At 36.8% G+C, this 22534-nt stretch overlaps 2 protein-coding genes and 1 long non-coding RNA gene across 4 annotated transcripts; 2 read left to right on the top strand and 1 right to left on the bottom strand.

The window, feature by feature from the left end:
• Positions 1-670: 670 nt before the first annotated feature.
• On the bottom strand, positions 671-10221 carry idh3g (isocitrate dehydrogenase (NAD(+)) 3 non-catalytic subunit gamma). Its single transcript, XM_067446163.1, has 14 exons — positions 10144-10221; positions 9688-9735; positions 9384-9395; positions 9170-9267; positions 8971-9086; positions 8800-8860; positions 8504-8636; positions 7606-7739; positions 7417-7519; positions 7167-7313; positions 4019-4113; positions 3775-3835; positions 1544-1675; positions 671-1317 (listed from the first exon to the last, which is right to left on the bottom strand). Exons 1-13 carry the CDS (start codon positions 10210-10212, stop codon positions 1574-1576), a joined length of 1179 nt encoding a protein of 392 aa, XP_067302264.1. The 5' UTR covers positions 10213-10221; the 3' UTR covers positions 671-1317; positions 1544-1573.
• Positions 10222-10546: 325 nt separating this feature from the next.
• Positions 10547-17049, top strand: fam3a (FAM3 metabolism regulating signaling molecule A). Its single transcript, XM_067446162.1, has 10 exons — positions 10547-10859; positions 11319-11379; positions 11472-11576; positions 13213-13236; positions 13325-13448; positions 14308-14366; positions 14458-14508; positions 14611-14695; positions 14840-14966; positions 16427-17049. Exons 2-10 carry the CDS (start codon positions 11367-11369, stop codon positions 16523-16525), a joined length of 687 nt encoding a protein of 228 aa, XP_067302263.1. The 5' UTR covers positions 10547-10859; positions 11319-11366; the 3' UTR covers positions 16526-17049.
• Positions 17050-19458: 2409 nt separating this feature from the next.
• LOC137079284 (uncharacterized) lies at positions 19459-21852 on the top strand. 2 transcript variants are annotated; one of them, XR_010905446.1, is made up of 3 exons: positions 19459-19531; positions 20155-20222; positions 20417-21852. It is a non-coding gene; the product is annotated as an uncharacterized lncRNA (long non-coding RNA). The 2 variants fall into 2 exon arrangements; XR_010905447.1 differs by having other exon boundaries at positions 19460-19531; positions 20161-20222.
• The last annotated feature ends 682 nt before the right edge of the window (positions 21853-22534 follow it).

Here is a 22534-nt window from a genome sequence, read left to right as displayed (position 1 = left end):
TTTTTTAAAATCATTTTTACTGAGAGTCCACGATATGAAGAATTTTTGGGTATAATATGTCCGTTTACTTTATTTCGCTGTCCTCACTTACTCCTAATCCTCATAAATGAATTATAGTGTCCTGCACCCACTAGTAAAAAAGTATATCTGGTATCTGAATAATTTTTGGTTTGACTGTAGATACTTTGCAGTGAGCCATGAGTGACCCATCTTTGCTTGCAAAGAAAGAATCTTTGGTGGATGCTCCTTTTATATGCAAAAATCATATACCTTCAACTACTACCAATTAATTGTGGACTATTTAAAAACAATTTAACTTGGATATTCTATAATCGTTTCACTTTTATTTTGCCTCTCTCAATTTTGTGTGTAGCAGCTGTTGATGTTGTGTTTACATTTACAAAATACAATAATTTGCCCAATGAAAACTGAAATTTTATTATCCATTAATTGGAATTTTATTATCCATTTTGTTATTTTCTTTGTATTTTTGTCAGTTAAATACAATTTTGAGTGAATTAACGAATAACAGATTGTTGATTTTATTACGTTACAAAATGTCCCAAATTAGTCTGGATTTGGGGTTGTAAAATGTGCATTATGACTTGTTAAAGGATATCTCAATCTATGTTTAATTTTAAGCTGTTGGTGATCTACAATAAACAAGACATTGTTTAGAGGACAACCATTTTATTTATTACATCATTGGATTACCTTTGTGCCATTAATGAATTGTGAGACAGTCCAGTTTTTTTTTAACCCTTTACAGCTGTGTTTGTCAATCGGGGGGCCTCAAGATGATTTAATAACTATTTAAAAATTTAATTGAAATCGGACAAATGAAAAACTTAAATTTAAAAATCAAATGTGGATAGTGGGCATATGAACAAACCAAGGTCATTAAAGTAAACATAAAAGTTATGGACCCAAAATGAATACATTGTGTTTGAGGATAACATAGTAAGAAAAGATCAAATTCGGAATGCAATTGAGCAGCAGACACCCAATGCAAGAACCTCATCATAAATATTGCATTAGCATAGCATTTAAACAATATAACTGTTTAGATACAATATAATACATCCAAAAGCTCAGCCGTTCCCAAGGAAAGACCACTATGCGCAAGAAACACCACAAGCACAATGCTGAAGTATGCAATGCTGCATTTCAAACTGTAGAAGGGAAGTTCAAGTGACACCATCTTCACCCCTGATCCCCATAAAAGCTGCTGGAGCCAAGAATAAATCTGGTCTCAAGTAAAAGCAACGTTATTGAGTCATAAAATGAAGTGCAGATGTCCTTGTGAAGCGGATACATCTGCAAGTAAATTGTAAAGGGAAAAGATATTAGTGGAAGTCAGAACTGCAACAAAAACCACAGACAGAATAAAGAACACATAGGTGGAAGTAAACTTCTGAGAAAGTTGAGATTAACAGCTGTACCAAATAGGAAATGACATTTACAATAACTTAGACATGATACTCCTGGCCATGGATTATAGACTGATTGACAAAAAATATAACATAGAAGAATTGCTCTGTACCAAACAGCTGTGGAGTGATGCTGACTCAGATTAGATCTCTGTGGTGAGGGGACCACCGCTCTGGATGTTTCTCATGATGGACTGAACCACTTCTGAGGTAGTGCCCTGCCCCCCGATGTCAACTGTGTGCAACTGCAAACAGGAAACATTGCGGAACGTGGTAAAAATTTTGCAACAAGGATGTAAACTTATCCTCTGAATTTTTTTTTTATTCTGGTAAAAAAATACTGCCTGGAACTAAGAACCTAATGTAGAAATACGGACAATGTTCCTAAAAGAACTAGCGTCTTTTTTATTGAAAAAAAGAAAAACAAATCTGACAAAGATGAAAACTACGAAGAGTTTTTTCTTAATTAATTAAGTTTTTTAAACTTAATTAATTTGACCTAAATAGACATTACTACATGAAACTGTAATGCCATCAATATTGTTGGAGTTCAATTTCAAGCACATACACCGTTCAAAAGTTTGGGGTCAGTAAGATTAAGAAGAAAGAAAGAACAACATTTTTATACACCAAGGATGCATTAAATTGATCAAAACTGATATCAAATACATTTTTATTACCTTCATTTTTAATGTGTTTCTGTGTTGATATATTTTCTTTTGACCTTTCTATTAATAATTTTCTATTAATAATAATTCTATTAACCCTAAAAAATAAATCATGGTTTCCACAAAAATATTCATCACCACAACTCTCTTCAACATTAATAATAATAATAATAATAATAATAATAAGAAGAATAATAATGTTTCTTGAGCAGCAAATCAGCATATTACAATGATTTGTGAAGGATCTTGTGACACTGAAGACTGGAGTAATAATTTTTTTTTTTTTTTACTTTGCCATCATAAGAATAAATTTTAAAGTGACCAAATAGAAAACAATTCTTTTCAATTGAAATGATTTCACATTAGTGAGTAGGACTTTTCAAAAACAAAACAAAAATTTTACTCTCCCCAAAATGTTGAACAGTAGTATATATAGATGTTGGCAGTCAAATAATACGACTCATTACTATTAGGACTGCACTATATATCAATTAGCATTGAAATTGAGATGTCTGCATCCGCGATAGTCGCGTCGAAGGATGTGCGATGGGCCAGCTGCTCACCTGGTTCGTATTGCATGTGATTCGTGGATTAATTGCAAAGTTTATCCATTATTGAGTTAAAGGGTTAGCTCACCCAAAATTAAATATTCTCTCATTAATTACTCACTCTCATACCGTTCGACACCCGTAAGACCTTTGTTTATCTTCGGAACACAAATTAAGATATTGGCTCAGTAAGGCTGAGGGTAAACAGCATGAGGGTAAGTAATCAATGACAATTTTCATTTTTGGGTGAACTAAACCCTTTAAGTCCAGTCAGGCATCAAGTGCAAAAGACTGTGCACGCATACACAGACAGCATGTGAATGCTGAACTCTTTCTTTCTTTTAAGCTTAAACAGACACGTGCATGCAAATTTAATTCAAAATGCCCATCTCTGAGAGTATCCTAGTGAACACAGTCGGTTGTGTGTTGTAACAATTGTGAAAGAAAACGGATGAGTGTCAATGTTATGAATGCCATATTAGGTCCGTGCATTTGTTTTAAAGGGAAAGCCGCCTAATATACCAGCATCTGTTTGTCACTAATGGTGATTAAACGATAAAAGAGAAAGAAAAAAATACTTTTGTAGCTTTAACAAAGATAAATTGTATTAATTTATTATATTAGTTATATTTCTTTTATACAGTGAATACTGTAATTTTACATTTGACTATTCAGCAAAATATAATATAGCACAAAAAAATGTTGCAATGAAGGTTTTTCAATATTGTGGCGTCATACTACAAAAAGTTCTTTCATGGACAAATCCAAAGAATGCTAAGAATGTCTTGGTCTAACTCGGGCCTATTCAAATCTTACCCTGGAGGGCCAATGCGGTGCAGAGTTTAGCTCCAACCCTAATCAAGCACACCTGAACATGCTAATCAATGTCTTCAGGGTCATTAGAAAATCACAGGTGGGTGTGTTTGATTAGGGTTGGAGCGAAACTCAGCACCGCATTGGCCCTCCAGGGTAAGATTTGAATGACTTGATGTGCAGGTTTTCACACTTGATGGTATCCTTATTGACTAAATTAAGTTCTAAAGATCTAAAAACCTGCCATACAAGACATGTGAGACCAAGTGTAACAGGAGTAGGGTTGATACTATAGAAACAATATATGTGACTAACCCTGGTCTCATTCATAGTGTTGAGAATTGAACCCCGGATCATGGTGGCATAGTCATGAAGCCTGAAAAAGAAGAGTCATATGCTCAGCAACGCACTATAGTTACTGCTAAAAAATGCTATGCACATCTATTTCGTTAGGTTAAAGATACAAGAGCTAACAAAGAACCGGAAAGGCAAAAATCAGCAAAATTACCATCATAAGAGCTGACATTTATAAAAAATAACACATGAGCTCCTCACTTACTTGAGATGATCTAACATGAGGCAGCTGGCAAGCAACATAGCAGTGGGGTTGGCGATGTTCCTGTTGGCAATGCTCTTTCCTGTATTCCTGGTGGCCTGTTATAACATATTTAATGGCAGTCATTCAAACATCACTCGATATTTGCATTTTAATTACAGTGGCATAACTCAATTTCAATAAAGAAACGGTATATAAGCTTTATTCCTTTAAAATGGGTCTATGAATAATGCAGATGCAGTATATTGTTTGGAAACATGGAAACAGTATCTTTCCATTTAATAATACACTTAAGGTAACAGAAGCATGTAAAAAACTCTGGCTTATGAATATTATTTAGCCTAGGTGAAGTAACATTCAACCCAGTAGTTGTGACTGATTAGCTAAAAAGTACACTTTTTATTTTTTTAATGCTCGCCAAAGTAATCTAATACAGTTAAATCTGAATTTTTTTGAAATATTACAAATTTTAAAGGAACTATGTAAGAAATGTATTTCAATTAATCATAAAATAGCCCTGATTTGTCACTAGACTAGGGCTGTCATTTAAAAAAAAATCTAATTAGAACGGATATCAAATATCAACCAATGCATTCGAATATATTCAAATATTTCCTGACACGCAGGCTGTTTTGAACAGTTAAAAATGAGAAATAAATGCATACTCCGAGAGCTCTCCACAAGACATGTTTGATTACAATCTGGATGCTCAAAATTGATCGGGAGAATGCACGCTTATTGTACGCGTAAGTTAATCATCGCGCTAAACTGCGTGCTGCATTGCAATGCACACACACAGCCTGATCACGCGGAGATCACGCACGCGGAGATCACGCACGCCTCATACAAAACCATTCAGTAGCGCAGAAATGTATTGTCAACACTGTTCTGTGATTTATCAATAAAATAGCTTAGAGAACTGAAAAGTTCTAGCATATATTTCTTGATAACTAAAACTCACAGCTTCACTATTAGTAGAAAGACGATGCCAGGTAGAATTAATTCACACACAATCACCCACAAATGCATTCATATACATGAATATACGGTATACAGTAATCTTTATTATGGTACTTTATCTGTATCTTATTCAGAACGAGCAGAAATCTGTGAGAAATATAACAACCATAAGACAAAAGAATTGATACGAAAGCTGTCATGTAGGACCAATAACCTTATGGGCAGCGCTGTGTCATATGCCATAGCTATCAGCTGTGCACAAGACGACCCGTGTTCGCGTCTCAGCTCAAGGTGCAGGTTTATTTGTTCATTAATGACGTTATCAGCGACTTGTCGACATCGACTTGACTTTCATCACATAAATGTCGACTTGAAAAAAATGGAAGTCATTCAACCCCTAGTGTGGATGCAGATATTTCTTGAAACGAACGGAAAAAAAGGTTGGATAAGAAAAGCTCTGGTTTTGTGTGGACAGGGCCTGATGTTGATGTTGACATGTGTTTTGGCCTGAAGCACCACCCTCTACCTATCGACCAATCACAAAGTCAGTAGTGTTTGGGCATCCGGTTTGCCAGCTCTGCTCTTGTTATAACTACCACAGCTGCAGCTACAAACGTTCCTGCTGGATCCTGCAGCCGATCTGGCAACCTCGAGTCAGGGGGGAGGGGGAGTGATTGCAGTACCAGTTTTGGCCACAATCTTGCATACACTTCCTTTAAATAAATGTTTTCTATGTTAATATATTTAAAAATGTAATTTATTTTTGTGATGGCAAAGACCATCAGAAGTCATTTTAATAAGCTGATTTGGTGCCTTAAAGCCGCACTTGGCTACTTTTGCTCTCGGGGTCCCCCTACAGTTTGGAAAATATAATGTCCTCAACTACTGTCGTAAGATCTGTCATCCTACAACAGGGGATGCCATCGCACGTGCATTTGTTGACATGACAACCCTGATAGCCCTGAACTAGTAATGCGTGGGTCGTCTCATAACCCGCGGACCCCGTATGTCTATTTAATGGTCACGGGTGCGCGGCGGGTTGTAAAAATATATACAGTGGTGCGGTGCGGGCCAAATAACTTCATGAAAGTGGCGCCGCGGGTCGGTGCAGCACTAACAGTTCCCCTGAACACTGCAAGAGGAGTTCAGAGTTCTTCTGCCGTCGCGTGTGAAATGTCTTCATCCCAGGTAACGTTACAGTCAGTGGCATGTTTCAGCATGTCATATGAATATAATTTCATGGGTTTTATTTTTTTCAAACGCCAAATAATCACGATGCTCACGTTTACAAGCCAGCGTCATTATAGTAGTCTATTGGTTACCGTTTTACAGAATCTATATGATACTTCAGTTTAATGTTTGAGTGGTAGCTCACCGTAACAAGCATGACAGCATCGGTCGGGCACGCCTCCTTCAGCTCACGCCAACGAGCAAACGCTGGTCACATGTTGATCCTCGTCCTGCCTTTAATCCCATCACTTTTTCGTTTCCTCTTATTGCTTTCCTCCAACAAAACCTTTTCTTTCTTATTTGTCTGTGCTGCTTCGGACATGACTATATTATCCGACGAACAAAATTGGGCTCGCACGTCCGAATTTAAGGAAGTGTGGGTGTTGGTGGAAGTGACGTATATGCCGTAAAGCTGTCAAATTTTGTAGTTCTTTTTGTTCTCGGGTTACTACCCGAAACCCGAAGTTTAAAAGTACGATTAAAAACGATACAGACCCCATCAGGCTATGGCAGACGTGTCATTCAACCTATTGTAAGTCGATTTATCATCACAAGAGTCTTAAAAAATATATTATGAAGGTTGAAAAGTTACCTAGTGCTGATTTAATTAAGAAACATTTATTATCAATGATAAAAATAGTGTTTTATTATTTTTGTGGAAAATGTTTATTTTTTATTTTTAGGATTCTCTAATGAATAAGAAGTTTAAAAGAACAGCATTTATTTATGCAGTTTTATTTATTATACTGACCCCAGACATTTAAACGGCAATAGTTTGCTAGCCATATTAGGTAGGCAGAGGGTTTTGTTGGGTCTTAAAGCAGATTACATAGCGGACTACAAATATTATTCACACAGAGGCCAAAGCAATTAACTCTAAAAAATATATATGGATGATTGTTGAGGAATGACCGCTAAAATTTCTGCATTTTAATCGCTCAGTTTTATCCTATAGACCAACCGTTTCAAACACTGCATAGTCTCGTCCATAGTTGGCACCCGGCACAAGACCAGGTCCACCCACCAGCCCGGCACACACATTGCTGACTACATTGCCATAGAGATTAGGCATCACCATGACATCAAACTGCTGGGGCTTGGAAACAAGCTGAAAGAAACAACATAACCACAGTAAATATAGTAATGGGCTTATTTTGCCTTCTCATAACACATCAAAATTGTCAGCATGATTTGTCTGATTATATGATCACCTGCATGGTGGTGTTGTCTACAATCATACTATCAAACTCAATGTCTGGGTATCCAGAGGCCACTTCCTTACAGCACTGTAAGAACAGCCCATCCCCCAGTTTCCTGTTAAGAGAGTGAGAACACATTGCTAACACATTCTTTGCTGTGAAACAACTGTGAATTAATAGCACAATGGTAGACTAACTAACATGATATTAGCCTTGTGGACAGCAGTGACCCTGCGGCGCCCTTTCTCTCGGGCCAGTTTGAAGGCATAGTCAGCGATGCGGAGGGAGTTGTTCCGTGTGATGATTTTCAGACACTCTACAACACCTGATACACTCTGAAACACGCATAAAATTATGATTATTTACTCTAGGGTACCTTCCCAAACCTGCCTATTGTTAATTGTAATTTTTAGCCTCGTATCACTTGCTAAAAAAACATTACTATAATGGGCTTTTAGAAGGTAATGTTGGCATCTGATATCCTTTATTATTATTAGTATGCGGTCTGATTTTTCCCGTTGCGTCTGTCATTGTTATGCAACCATACAGCTTTATGGGGAATTACAGGGGGTATGGCTTTTCTAAATGAGATGTAAATTAGCCCTATTGTCACTCCAAGCAGGTGAGAACAGGTGCACAATTTTTAGAGGCCTACATTCAAATGGCAAAATGACTTCCCCAAATATTATCAGATTTCCATGTGTTACATGGCTTCGGAAAGCTTGGAGACTACACTTTCAGAATCTGTGAATAACTCAAAATGCCCCAGAACCAACTTGTGTCCCTACTTTCCGTGATTGGTCAAATATATAAAGAAAATAGACATTTTGATAATTGTAAAACATTATATGATATTAAGTTTTTTTAATGTATTTTCTTTTTACTGAAGATACTTATTTCAAAAACATTAAAAACCCAATACAAACAAACCTAGTGCATTTTTTTTCATCGCAAAGTAATGAGTATGTGCAACAGAATAATACATATTAATTGATACATTTATGCATACATGTCAACACCCTGGTATGTGAGGAAAGATGTGCTAGAAACAGGTAGAGCAGTGTGAAAGTCTGTTGAGTGGGTGCCGTAAACTCCTGACCTCATGCTCCAGACTGCTGTACTCGCCCTCCGTGTTCTCTCTGATGATGATGATGTCAATGTTTTTGTGGCGCGTCTGGACTCCAGGAAGTGACTGGCAGTGCATCACATTGGCATACAGATCCAGACTCGTGCTGAGAAAGAGAGAGAGATAGACAGCTGTGCTGAGTCTAGACACACAGTAATCGGCAGGAGGCAAATCTGAGGCACTCTGCCGTCAGTCAAACTCAAACTAAGGGGGCCACAGCATCATAAACATCTGATGGAACTGTGCAATCATTTGTCTTTCAACCTTACCGTAGAAGATTGTTCCTTGACTTGTGGTTAGGGGGCATTGTGTGGTTGGTCTCAATGTTACCTGAGAAAAAAAGATGAAAATTATTAAATATAAACAATTAATTATCTAAAATCTCACTAATAATTGAGGAACAATTATAACATTGTCAATTAGTAACTTAATGTACAGACCCTTAAGAGCAACTCCATTGCGACGAATGGCCATAATGGCATTTTTGATGTCGTCCTCACTGGTTGATGAAGAATTTACATTCACCACCTCAAAGTCCACAGGAACACAGCTGAACCTGTGATTCAACAAGACAATCTTAGTGTGGCAACACATTATTACCACCAGACACTATAACACTTAAGTATTGATTTGACAAACCTGAAGAGTTCCCGCACATGGCTGAGCAGCTCTGGTCCAATTCCATCTCCAGGAATCAATGCTACAGTATGCCGGCCTCCATACTTGGCAGGAGGAGGCTGGAAACAAACATAATGAATTAACATTCAGTGGTTTTATTAAATGTTAATTGTGGAAAAAACGTAGGTATTTGGCATTTTGTTTTCTATATTTACTTATGTTACTCCATACTTACTATGATTTGTCCCTTCAAGACACAGGAGAACCGGAGGTAAAGAATATAAAAAAGAGTCCAGTTAGTGATAGAGGATTAGAAACCACAATTCATTATCTTTACCTTATTAAGACATGCTTTTATTCTATTCTATAGAACCATAAAGTATACTTTTCTGTCAAACAATGAATAACCAATCATATTTGACAGACGGACAGACAGATAGATTTAAATTACTGGGTTGTACTTAAGTCACTAACGTGACTAATACAAGTCTAAACCACTGTAGACAAACATTAGCTGCCATGTGAAGACAGAAACCCACTGTGTATGTAGGTTTTCCTCTTTGGTTGCTGACTGCTGCGCCAAAGACCTACAATAACCAACAAAACAAGCATTACAACATGGTAAAAAGCACACCTCATCATGCTTGCGTGTCAGTGCTTAGCTGCCGACCTATACAGCTACATATAAAGCAAGAAAATGTTATCTACTTTGGCAGCTCATTACGTTTTGAAACACTGCCAAATCAGCGAAATCACATTGCCAATAGCACTAATTAAACGTCCCAATTTTATTTTATATATGAACGAACAAATATGTGAACGGTCAAAGCTAAAAACAAACAAACATGTACAATACGGACTGATAATTAGCAAGCCAGCCCTGACCTTGTCTTTATAAAATGTCACGCTAATAGAACGCGTTGATAAACAATTTCGCATTATTCCTTGTATTTATGATGATTCTCTGGTCATATCGTGTTAATAAAATGCCTTGCCTTTGCTGTATTTCCCAATTGCCTCCCCAAGATTGGTTTTAAAGCTTTAGTAAGAGTGGCCATGATCATGACAGTAGTATGCGTGTGTGTGTGTGTTATTTTCCGGATTAAACGCCGACTGGTGGGGAATAGTTCCGGGCTAACGTTACGTCTTTAAAAATAAAATAAAATACAAAAAGTAATAATTAACTTACATTGCCACTGACAAATTTACATTCACGCATATTTGAGGTATATTACAATACAATAAATGATTCTACAATGTATCAAACCTACATAAAATGTAGTAGACATTTACACACTATCTATATCAATAACACAATTTGACACGTGTCAAATGTAATTTGCATTTAATCTAAATAAACACTCGGAAGTGGAGCATGATATTTGCATGTTGGGTGCGCAAAAGAACCACGTGCTCATAATTTCAGACAGAGCTCGAACGAAGCTCAAACCGGAAGATTGTCACCGGGAATGGTGTTTTGGAAACAAATGTAACGTTACGTTTCTAGAGGTCAACGAACGAAGATATTTCGGTATTACGGAATTGTGTTTTCGTTAAATGTCCGTCATATTTGTTGCGGAAAAATCCAGTCGAGCCTGGCTTTAAGATGAACGTGCTTCGGAAGCGAGTAAATTAACGTTAGTCGTTTTACACCCCAAGAGAGAAGCTGTTTTGCAAACCTGCTGCACAGGGTCACTCCAAATTTTGAAAGGTATTTTTTTTATATATGTGTAATGTGAGTTTTGATTCAATGATTGTGCTCCGGTTTACAAATTAGTTGTTTGTTTAAATGAACAGATTTGAGTATATGTATGAGGCTGCTGTCTAGGTTTCAATTCCAGGGAGAGTTGCTTCCCAAATGAATATCAGGTGTAATCCCATAGAAGATGGCTAAAACTGGGTTTAAAACATGTTAGCCATTAAATGTCCAACTAGATGTAAAATAAAAAATAGTAGGCAGAAATAGGAGTCAACCTACATTATAAGTATGTTTAAACTTAGGTTACGTGTTAAAAGTTACATTTCCTGAACGACAGGGTCCTGAATGTCGTTTTTTGGAATGTAGCCTATACTTTCCTCTAGGCTAGGGTTAAAATTGGTTAATTCTGAAAATATGCGATCTGCTCCTTTCTTTCTTTGTCATAAATGTTGTCTCACTTACTCCAAACAGAATATAAAAAGTGGCCATTTGCTGACCAGATTTTGACATCTGTCTACAATGAGATTTGCAGGTCTGTGCATTTCCGTGCTTATCATGGACTAGACAAGTTCCTTTACACAATGGCTTTCAAATGGTATTTTTCATTTATTTTGTATTCCCCAGTGACTCTGCGTGCTATTGCCTTGGTACTTCTTTTGGGCTTCACCTGGCTTCTTGCAAATTCTATGCTAGGAGGGGATGGGAACTTGATACGAATGCTCTTTAGTGGTAAGGACTAAGGATGTTGTGTATGATATAGGTTTTTCTATGGGCAGTGCTATAATCTTAGAGCATATAAAATATGTAGTTCCATATGTAGTTCTGTGTTTGTTTTCAGTCCTCAAACAATGATTTGAACGGTTATGAATCGGCGTATTGATTCATGATTCAGCGATCCGACATTGGCGATCCGAATTCTGAATCGATACGCTGATTCATAACGTTCTAATCTTTGTTTTGCGGATTGAAAACCAACACGAAAGTGAAGACAATGCTGAATAAAGTTGTAGTTTTTTTTTTTTTGGACCAAAATGTATTTGCAAAATGTATTTGGACCAAAATGTATTTTTGATGCTTTAAGAGATTCTAGCTAACCAACTGATGTCACACATGGACTACTTTTATGTTTTTATTACCTTTCGACAGTAAAAAGCGACAGTGACCCGTACATACATTCAATGGAGGAACAGAAACCTCTCTGTCTAAATATAAGCTCTCGGTCAAAAGAAATAAAATATCTTAAACTGTGTTCCGAAGATGAACAGAGGTCTTACAGGCATGGAACGATATTAGGGTAAATCATTAATGACAGAAATTTTAATTTTGGGTGAACTAACTGTTTAAAGGGTTACTTCAGCGATTAGCATATGGCTTTGTATCAGTAGAAATCCTGGAGTATATTCAAATGATTGTGCTTTCCCCCTTCATATCCCCCTGAGACGAGAGATTTATGCATTTTATTTCTGGAAAAATTCCTCTCGTGACGCAAATTGACGATATTTGCGTCATCTTTGGAATGTTTGCCCAGAGGCTAAAGACTACAGCCAGCAGAGGGAGCCATTTCCACATGTTTTCAACTCGCGGGAGATCACACTTACAGCACAGCTTGCAGCTGCAGGCTTTAATTTAAACGGATGCTAAGCAATGTAAGTGTTTTAACTTTCAAATTAATTTCTATGAAAGTTAAGCTTCCAAAGGCATGAACTGAAAACGCGTTTTGAATGTATGCGGCGAATGTGGTCACGATTTCCTCAGCTCTCATCACGAGTGCTCATCAGCTCATTTATGACATTAAATGTAATCTGACTCCTGCAGCGTTAGTGCTGTGAGACTCAGGTGGCGACTCGATCATTATATTGAACAGACACGTTCAGTATTTAATTGTACTTTCTGAACTCTGTCACTGTAATCCAGTAGTGGTGGCTTTGGGAATGGCCTCACAGGGCAGCGAAGCATTCTGGGAATTGTAGTATTTCATCCCATGAGACAAATACATTTTCTGTCTTTTCTCAGTCTAGAAGGCACCAAATTCAAAAATAATTTCACATTTCTATTACATTAATGACCCAGTTTAAATACAGATTCATCTTTCCAGCGCTGAAGTACCCCTTTAAGGAAAACATGGTCAGGTTAAAGTGTCTGAATCATTTTGGTCTCAAATTTAATACATTTGATAAAAATGTTGGCTATAATATGGCATAAATATGGTTTACTTTATTTTGTGATTCTTGCGTAAATAAATGAATTATAGTGTTTTCCACCCACCACTAAAAAATTATGTCTGGTATCTGAATAATTTATGGTTTGACTGTATATATAAAATGTTGTACATGGTCTATTTTAACATATATATTATCAATTATAGGTGGACAAGAAGAGACCACTCCAGGTAAAATGACTTTGCATGAAACATACTTTGCCATTTTCAGAAAGAACATTTAAGATCGTTCATTCAATGCAATAACCTTCTCTTGCAGAACCACGACCACGCAAGTACAAATGTGGCCTGTCAGCACCATGTCCACCCAAACATCTCACATTCCGGCTGATTTCTGGTGCTGCCAATGTCATCGGCCCCAAAGTCTGTCTGGAGGATAAAATGCAAGTTGCCTGACCTTTTCGATGCTACTGCATCACTGTCGGTCTCTATAAGTGCATGGGCGCCATTGATTGCACACTAAGCTCCGCTTGCAACCTCCCTCCCTATTTATTCTTCTGTTTCTACTGATATTCATGATATCATCTATGTTTTTCTCATGGCCATCACTACCAGACTCATAAACGTGATGCAAGTAGGCATTGGTTTCTCTTTCCGTGCCTGTGTTTTGTTCATATTCTTATTTCATTTTCTGATTCTCCTTTAAACGGATACTTCTCCGCTTTTTAATATTAAACTATGTTATTCCCTTAAATAAAATGAGTTGATACATGCCTCTCTCTTCTCAGTGCGTGCACTTAATCTCTCTGACGGGCAGTGACGATCTGATAGCATTTAGCTTAGCCCACTAAACCCAGTTCATCCATTAGATACCAAACAGAGATCAAGTTAGAAGCGACCAAACACCTCCACGTTTCCCCTATTTAAATACAGTTACACGAATAGTTGAACGATCAAGTATGGTGACACAAAATAAAATGTAGCGCTTTTTTAAGCGGATTAAAAAGGAGAACTATAATGTATGGCGGAATAGCACTTCTGAGAGTACTTCGACTCGGCGCAGTAAAAAGTCACGGCTGAAACATCCTCCCTCACATCTCCCCCTCACCCCATTGACAGAAATGAGATATGGAGGGGGAGATGTGAGGGAGGATGTTTCAGCCATATTAAACATAGTTTAATATGAAAAAAGGGTGAAGTATCCCTTTAACTACCTCCCTACCATAGAATTAAGTGTCTTTTTATAATAATAATGGCACTCTTCAAAACTGTTGTTTGACTTCTACTTGTTTGGTCTTACAGTCTTATCAGCAGTGCTAAAAACAATGTTGGCAGAGGTCTCAATATTGCTTTAGTAAATGGTAAATAGCTCATTCTTTTATACTGATATATGCTTGCATACACTACATATTCACTTAAACAAGTATTAATGAGATTTTTTCCATTTTTCAGGGGTTAATGGAGATGTTTTGGAAATAAAAGCATTTGATATGTGGGAAGGAGGTAAGTTGAGTGTGATTTAGTATTATTTGGTTAGGTCACTGTTATCTCATGAATGAGGTCTATCAGCTCCTAGCATGAGTGTTTTCTCTCTTTCTGCCATAGATGTTTCAGAGCTGCTGAAGTTTCTTCGGCCTCTCCATGAAGGAACGCTAGTATTTGTTGCTTCTTTTGATGACCCAGCCACCAAGTTAGTCTATATATTTCTGCACTCCTCTTTTAAACTCAGATTACTATTGTTCTGTGAACTAGTCTCTCTTTTTCAATGTTTCTTTGTTGGATTGTCTTATTAATTACTGCAAGGCTTAAATCAGAGTGCTTGACCCATTCACAGGTTAAATGATGAGGCCCGACGGCTGTTCGAGGAGCTGGGGAGCACAGCAGCAAAGGAACTGAGCTTCAGGGACAGCTGGGTGTTTGTTGGCGCCAAAGGAATTGAGAATAAGAGTCCATTTGAACAGGTAGAATGTATGGAACTTCGCAGTACCTATGATGAATGCATTTGTTAGGCATGTAATAAAATATCTCAAAAACACTGTTTAGGTATAACTTTCCCCACACTGTAAAAAATAATTTAAAAAATAAGTTACCTGGTTGCCTTAATTTTGAGTTAATTGAAAATAAAAATTTGAGTTAATACAATGAACATTTTTGAGAATCGACAACCTTTATTAAAATATTATTAAAATATTTTATTTTTTAGTGCGCTGTGCATAACACAAGAACGACGTCTAGGATAGTTTTCCTCGCGTCAATGATGAAAAAGTATTGTTTACCTTATAACATAAATCCGTGTTCTATGACGGATAACATGAGATTAATATTTTAATTGCATTATAATTTGTCTGCCTTACACTAGTGGTGTCGTACAATATACAGAATAACGATAGCACTGATAAAAGTTACTTTACTAAGATTAGCTTGCATTCGTCTGGGAACCTGATAGCTGATGTTAGCAATGAAATGGTAAAAAACAACGAAAACGTAAAACTATTATTCATTTTACATAGATTAATTTGATCATAGATCATTTGGCAAATTAAATAACTGGACACATCATCTGTTAAAAAACATATTGTTGTTCCTTTTCGTGGGATTATTAGCACACCTTTCCGCTGGTTAATGTAAATATAATTTTGAAAATTATAATAGTTTTCAAAAGTAACCTCATCACTTGAAGCAACACTCACCGAAGAGGTCGAACTGGAAGCCATGACTAAATCGGCCACCGTAGGAGTTGAAACGAAATCGAAATTGAGAGGAACAGAAACTATTATTCATTGGATGGTCATATACCTTTTCACCACTAGATGGGGGAAAATATCACACAGTGTAGCTTTAAAGAAGCATATTGGGTAATTGTGTGTGTTTTAATAGTGATGACTCAGTGAAATGTGCTATTTTCATGATTTATAAAAAAAATTATGTGGTTCAGATACAATAATATTTTGAGTTTCTATTTATTAAACCAATTTCCTTCATTGTATCAACTCACATTTTTCATTTGAATAAACTCACAATTTTAAGGCAACCAGGTTACTTACTTTTTTAAGTTAAACCAACAATATTTTTTTACAGTTCAGGCACTAGGGACTGGGGTGGTACTCTGTGTTTCAACCACAGGAACTGGGGTCTAAATAAAGTTCCGGTTAAAGATTTCCCCGTCAAAACAGCCCTGCCATCTAGCCTCTTTGGATTAAAATGTCTTGCTAAATGTTGTAATCACTTGAATTGCTTTTGTTTCTTTAAAGAAAACATTTGAGAGAAAATGCATTGCAATTTCATTTTAGCCCACATACGAGATATCTAAATTTGTGCAACTTTAAACACATTTAAGAACATTGAGAACATTTTACTGCAAACAGAGCTGTTCGTGGATGGTTTTGACAGTTTGTTTTACCCCCTTTTCTCTGTCTTTTAGCGAATGAAGAACAGCAAAAGCAGTAATAAATATGAAGGCTGGCCAGAGTCACTGGAAATGGATGGCTGCATTCCTCTGCGTGCGCCGTTAGAAACTTAAGGACTCTCTGGGACTTTGAACTTTAGGAAGACATTAAACCCAAAAATCAAGGAGCACTACGTGCAAAAAGTGACTCGGCCATCTAAAATGAAAAATCGAAATGAACATGGAAGTGGAAGAAGTTGTCCGGTCCAATGGAATAAGAATTGTTGTAATTGACCAAAGTTTTTATTTTTTGTTCATTATATATTTTTAAAATATTTAAACGGTATGTTTAGAAAGGGTCTATATATATATATACACAGTTTAAAATGTGTGAAGATGACACTGTATAAAAGCTGTGTCTAGCGGGTGTTCTGAAGGATAGCGTTTACATTCAAAGACGGATAATTATTTACACATTAAAGAATGTCCATTGAAGATTTCTAATCCATGCTTGTGATCTGTGTCATAAAACTTGATTTGAGTTAATTTCAGATGTGTTCTATGTGAAACTATGCACTGATGAAATCCACTGTGTAAACCATCTTTGGTAGGAATCAACCCAAACATCATTCCGTTACTTTAGGACATCCTTTTTTATTTTTTTAGGCGGAGGATTATACGTTTATCTGGAGCCTATTGCACAAAACTAGGATAAGGGATTAAGCCGGGATATCTTGGTGATCTTGTCATCTGTATGCAAAATTTAGTACACCACTGTCATGTAAACATACCCTGAAGGCACACTCACACCAAGAACCATACATATAATGAAAAATAACTATATTGGTGGATAAATTGAGCCAGGACCACCAAGATATCCCGGCTTAATCTCTTATCCTAGTTTTGTGCAATAGGCCCCTGATCTCATAATAAACACACACAGATGTTTATCCCCTTGTGCTTGACGAGTCACCAGAGTAATAGTAGTCTGTTTGAAATGCAGTATGGTTTTCGTGTGGGATGGTGTTTCTTTTTGTGCATGCTTTTCTTTTTTCGTTTCGTTTCATGTGTATTGTATACAGTAAACCATGCAACGAAACTCAGGATCGCGTGTTGTAAGCATAGATTGAAAGCCAATAAAAGCACGCAAACAAGCACCATGGACAGCGGCATTACTGCTCTTATACACTAGAGGGCAGCAGAGAAGGACGAATTTGGAATGATTCTTAAAATGGCAGTTTGCATCAATTTGCAGTTTTTGGTAACACTTTATTTTAATGTTTTCTTCTTACTCATTTTACATGTTTTTACTATAGTAATAACTATAAATTAGGCATAAATACATGAAACTAACACTAAATCAAACCCTAATCATACAGTAATGGTCTTAATATTCATCAGTATAATTATTACACTGTACAAAGGACACATTAAAATAAAGTGAAGACCTACCCGTATTTGTTTTTATACTTTTGTGACTTATTTTTTTATATATATACTTGTATTAATAATTGTTCTCTTTTTGTAAAATTAATAGTAGGTAATCCAATGGTGATTTAGCAGGCCATATTTGTAATTTTATTTTAATAAATAGTTTACCCAAATATGAAAATTCTGTCATCATTTACTCACCTTGTCGTTCCAAACCTGTATGAGTTTCTTTCTTCCGTTGAGCACAAAAGAAGATATTTTGAACAATATTGTTAGTAACCAGACAGTTGACAGCCATTGACTACCAACATTCTTTAAAATATCTTCTTTTTGCTCCGCAGAAGAAAGAAACTCATACAGGTTTAGAACAACTTGAGGGTGAGTAAATGATGACAGAATTTTTATTTTTGGGTGAACGGTCCATTTAAGTATTAAACATAGGCTACTTTAGGCTATTCCTTTCCTACCTGTAATTTTCCCCATAGTTTATTCAATTGTTATTGTCGGTAAACTGCAAATTATGCCATAGTCACAGAATAATTATAACTATTCAGTCTTCTTTTTAATTTAACTATTAGCCTTTTTGATTAATAGGCCTAATTGTAGCTGACCTTTTAATCCATCTATACCAAATGGGTAGTAACTTGTAAATCTGCATTAGGCTATGAAGAAAAATAAACTCTTGATTTTAGGAGATATATCTTCAATTTAAAAAGAACTACAGTGGAAGATTTCCTTGTTCAATAAGTGCTACACATATAGGCCTATTATGTAAACCATATATTTTACATATTATTTTAAAATATTTTACATTTGTGAGCTATATATTTTCAGTGACTGAAATGTTATAGAAAGTGTTTAACATTAATTCCCATTATTTATTGTAGCCTATCAATCCCCAGTCAAAGACGTAAATAAATAGAAAGCCCTATGCTGTTCAGTTAAATAATATATTTTTATTTAGGCTCTATACATACATCACGTGTACAGACATCGTTAATATGTTGGTTATATTAGGCTACTGACGTACTATTTTCATAATTAAGGTACACTGTTAAATGTTTCTGTTAATTTACACCCAAATTTCAACACGATTAACCTGTTATTTTTAATAACTGCGCCTTACTGTTAATTTTAGGAAATATGTGTTAAATAACATCTCATTTTTGTTATTTAACACCTCATTGTTAAATAACACCTAATTTTTGTTATTTAACCGCAAAATCGAAAATTCAAGCAAAGATGTTGGTTTGGAGATGCCGATATGCAATTTTATGCTTAGGCTATATAATAAAAGTTATTTATCTAGGCTATTTATCAGTGGAGAAGTAGCCATTTATGTCGTTTTTTAGGTTGCTAAACAACGACTGATTCAGTCAATAGTCAACGGTACAATCCATTACTAACGTAGGTGTAAGCCTTTTATTACAGGATTTTACGCGAGACGCCCTGTACATTTATAGTTGATTAACTGCGCTTCGCGTGTGTGTGTGTGTGTGTGTGTGACTTGTTCTTTCTGAACATGGTGTAAATATTCGCATGACGCCCGCAGCACGCTGGCAGGCGCCTGTTTTGGCGCCGCTATATGAAATAACATGTTCATACAGTATTTTTTCATTCTGGAAGGAGCATAGAAGGAACCTGCAGCGAACACGGAGATCCATGTCGAAAGATCGCGGTGGTTACATCGACCAGAATCACAATAATACGGTGAGATTAAAGAGTTTCTTAAAAGTCATGCATAGTTTTAATATATATATTGGTGATGTTGATGTATACTAAAAACGCCACGGACTTAAACCACATGAAATTATAAATGTAACGTTAGCTAATGAGCCAATGTGATTCAAGCTAGCAACGTTTCGATAGTTTGTCAATTAATGTTTAGAAACATACATCAATGGACGTTCAAATAAGTAAGATCCAAATCTATAAACATATGGCCTGGACTTTTAAATAGCATTCCCGTGGTCAAGTTTGTTTGAAATTCGTTGCCATGTGCACGTCTGGTTAAAGCAGATTCATCCTGAAAATCAAACTGCTGACACAAATCTATTTACTGATAGCTGTTTACAATGCTAGATAGTTAAGAATGTATTTGATGAATTCATGTCAGCAGCAGACATGCTGGTGTGACTATTTTATGTGTAACGTAGGTTTTAGCTTATCAATGAGGTAAATCTAGCAAAAACAGCTATTGCATTGTCTAGCTATGTGAACAGCTATTATCTTTTAATTCTATTGACATATTGTACCATATTTTGTGTTGTTGTTTTTGCGGTTTTGATTATCATTGAGTTGTAGATCAGTGTTTACATTTGTTTGTTTTTTAGTTACAGATGTAAATGTAGAGTAACCATCCCTCATCCGTCCATCCCTGATCTTTTTTGATTTGAAAATGGTGAGTAACACTTTGTGTCTAAAATTAGCTTTTGTTAGGTCAAGCCATGTGATATAATTTTGGATAAAACATGTGAAATTATGGAACTCATATCTCTCTCTCTCTCTCTCTCTCTCTCTCTCTCTCTCTCTCTCTCTCTCTCTCTCTCTCTCTCTCTCTCTCTCTCTCTCTCTCTCTCTCTCTCTCTCATACAGACCCGAGACTTTGCAAAGGATCCTCATTGTCTGGTTTGAGAAAATGGTTCTTGTCTAAGCAGTGACAGTGTTTTTATTTTTTATTGCTCTTTATTAAATGAACACTCCACCGTTTTTAGAAATAGGGCTTATTCAACTTCTTTCCTACATTTAGATATGTGGGCAAATGCATTTTTGTCTCACTGCATGCATTGTTCTTGTTTCTTGTGGCCTGCGTATTCACAACGAGTACAAATAGCGATGCAGATTAAAACTAGGCGATTTCCTAGGCAGATATATCACTGCTCTCATCCTCACGTCCTTTGGCTGTTGAGTGATCGCAGTGTGTTGTGTGATATAGGGATGGCGAAAACGGGAAAAAAAATTTGACCAACCACCGAGCCTCATTAGCCGGTTGAAACCGGTTAACAGATTAGTTTAAAATATAACAGCCGAAATATTTGAAATAACAGCCGCGAGCCGCGCCTGCAATTTCGCAACTCTGTCGCATTTCTCTATGATCTCTCTGCCGCTCTGCCTCCCGCTCTCACACACACTGTCCCGGCACCACCACCGCCTCCCTTCCACTCACGTCACTTTTTTTTAAATCCTCTACAGCGCGAAACATGAGTCCCACAAACCTGGCACCGAGGAGCTTGTTTGTAATTGAAACAAATGGCTCCTCAGTTTTCGGAATGGTTTGGGTACAAGGCGATTGCGTTGAAAATAAAGGCATTTGTCTAGTGTTAGAAGTTCATTTGAAACATTGCCGCGGCTCACTTAAGAAAATGACAGCTCCGAAGAGACGCCGCTTTAGTTTGAGGTAGTGCTAACAATAATAAAGAAAGATGATGATCAACACCTTATGTGTTACCACTGAAATGTAGATGTAATATATTTCCAAATGTAAGCCCATCTTATGCGGAATGACGCTTCATACTGTCGTCTGCCCTGGCTCTAATCTCGAATGTTTTAGCCTGTTTACTTTTGGCAAACCTTGAGAGCACGCAAACCCAAACGCTGTGACCTCGTGCCAAATGTTTTTTATTGGTTTATAAAGTACAAACAGGCGAGTTATGAAAAATTGAGTGTGAGGGATTTGTTCACTTCACAGAAACAGATTTTGGAATGAGATGGCTAACTGTAGTAGCATTTAGTCCACTGTCTTAGCCTAATTTAGAGATCACTTTTTTTTAACCGACAACTTTGATCGGTTAACGTTGATACAGTCAACCATCGATCAAACGGTCATCGGTTAACATCCCTAGTGTGATATCCTGCTTCGCCTGTGCTTCCCCATAAAATAGTCCCAAGTCAATATCTGCCTATAAATCGTCTAGTCTTAATCTGCATCGCTATTTGTATTTGTTGTGAATATCAAGTAACTTTTACTCGAGACGTTAGAGAAGCTAGTGGCGACCCTGCCAAACTGAAACAATGCATGCACTGAGACAAAAATGCATTTGTCCACATATCTAAATGTAGGAAAGAAGTTGAATAAGCCCTATTTCTAAAAATGGTGGATTTTTCCTTTAATTGTTGAATGTATTCATACATGATGAATTTTAGTGGTTTAGGTAACACTAAGTGTTGAGGTTCAGTATTTCGTTATAATGAACAATGTATTTGGTTTAAAAATATATGTGCTACTTTTTAAGCCACGAACATGAGAAAATGAGATTTGTTTGTGATTAATCTGAGCCTATGTGTAACATTTGATGTGACCAGGAGTCAGCGTATATCCTTGGTTTGAGCCCTTTTAGCTGAATTTTAGCAGTTCAGGGAACATTAAAGGTGCACTATGCAACTTTCCGTCCACTGGAGGGCGCCTATTCTAAACAAAGGCGGTGTTTGATGACGCCAAGTTTGAGCGCAGTATCTTGGGACATGTGGTCTTCACCTCACAGCCGGTGGAAAATAGGACTCGGGCAGAAATCATGTTCATGGATGCGGCTATTAACGTTACTGTAGTGTAAAGCAGATCAGGACCGAGTGTTGTGGAGCTGAGCACGGCCGCTGTAGCGACTGTTATACAAACACACAGCTCGCGAGTACGGGGACTTTTATTATGACGGGACGGGACACAGTCGCCGGGGCGCGCAATTCTGCTTTTTCTGGTCCTGATTATAAGGTAAAGCA

The sequence above is a fragment of the Pseudorasbora parva genome, chromosome 6 (genome assembly GCF_024679245.1).
Source record: "Pseudorasbora parva isolate DD20220531a chromosome 6, ASM2467924v1, whole genome shotgun sequence".
Classification (NCBI taxonomy): Eukaryota; Metazoa; Chordata; class Actinopteri; order Cypriniformes; family Gobionidae; genus Pseudorasbora; species Pseudorasbora parva.
This window is presented reverse-complemented; position numbering and strand designations above follow the sequence as displayed.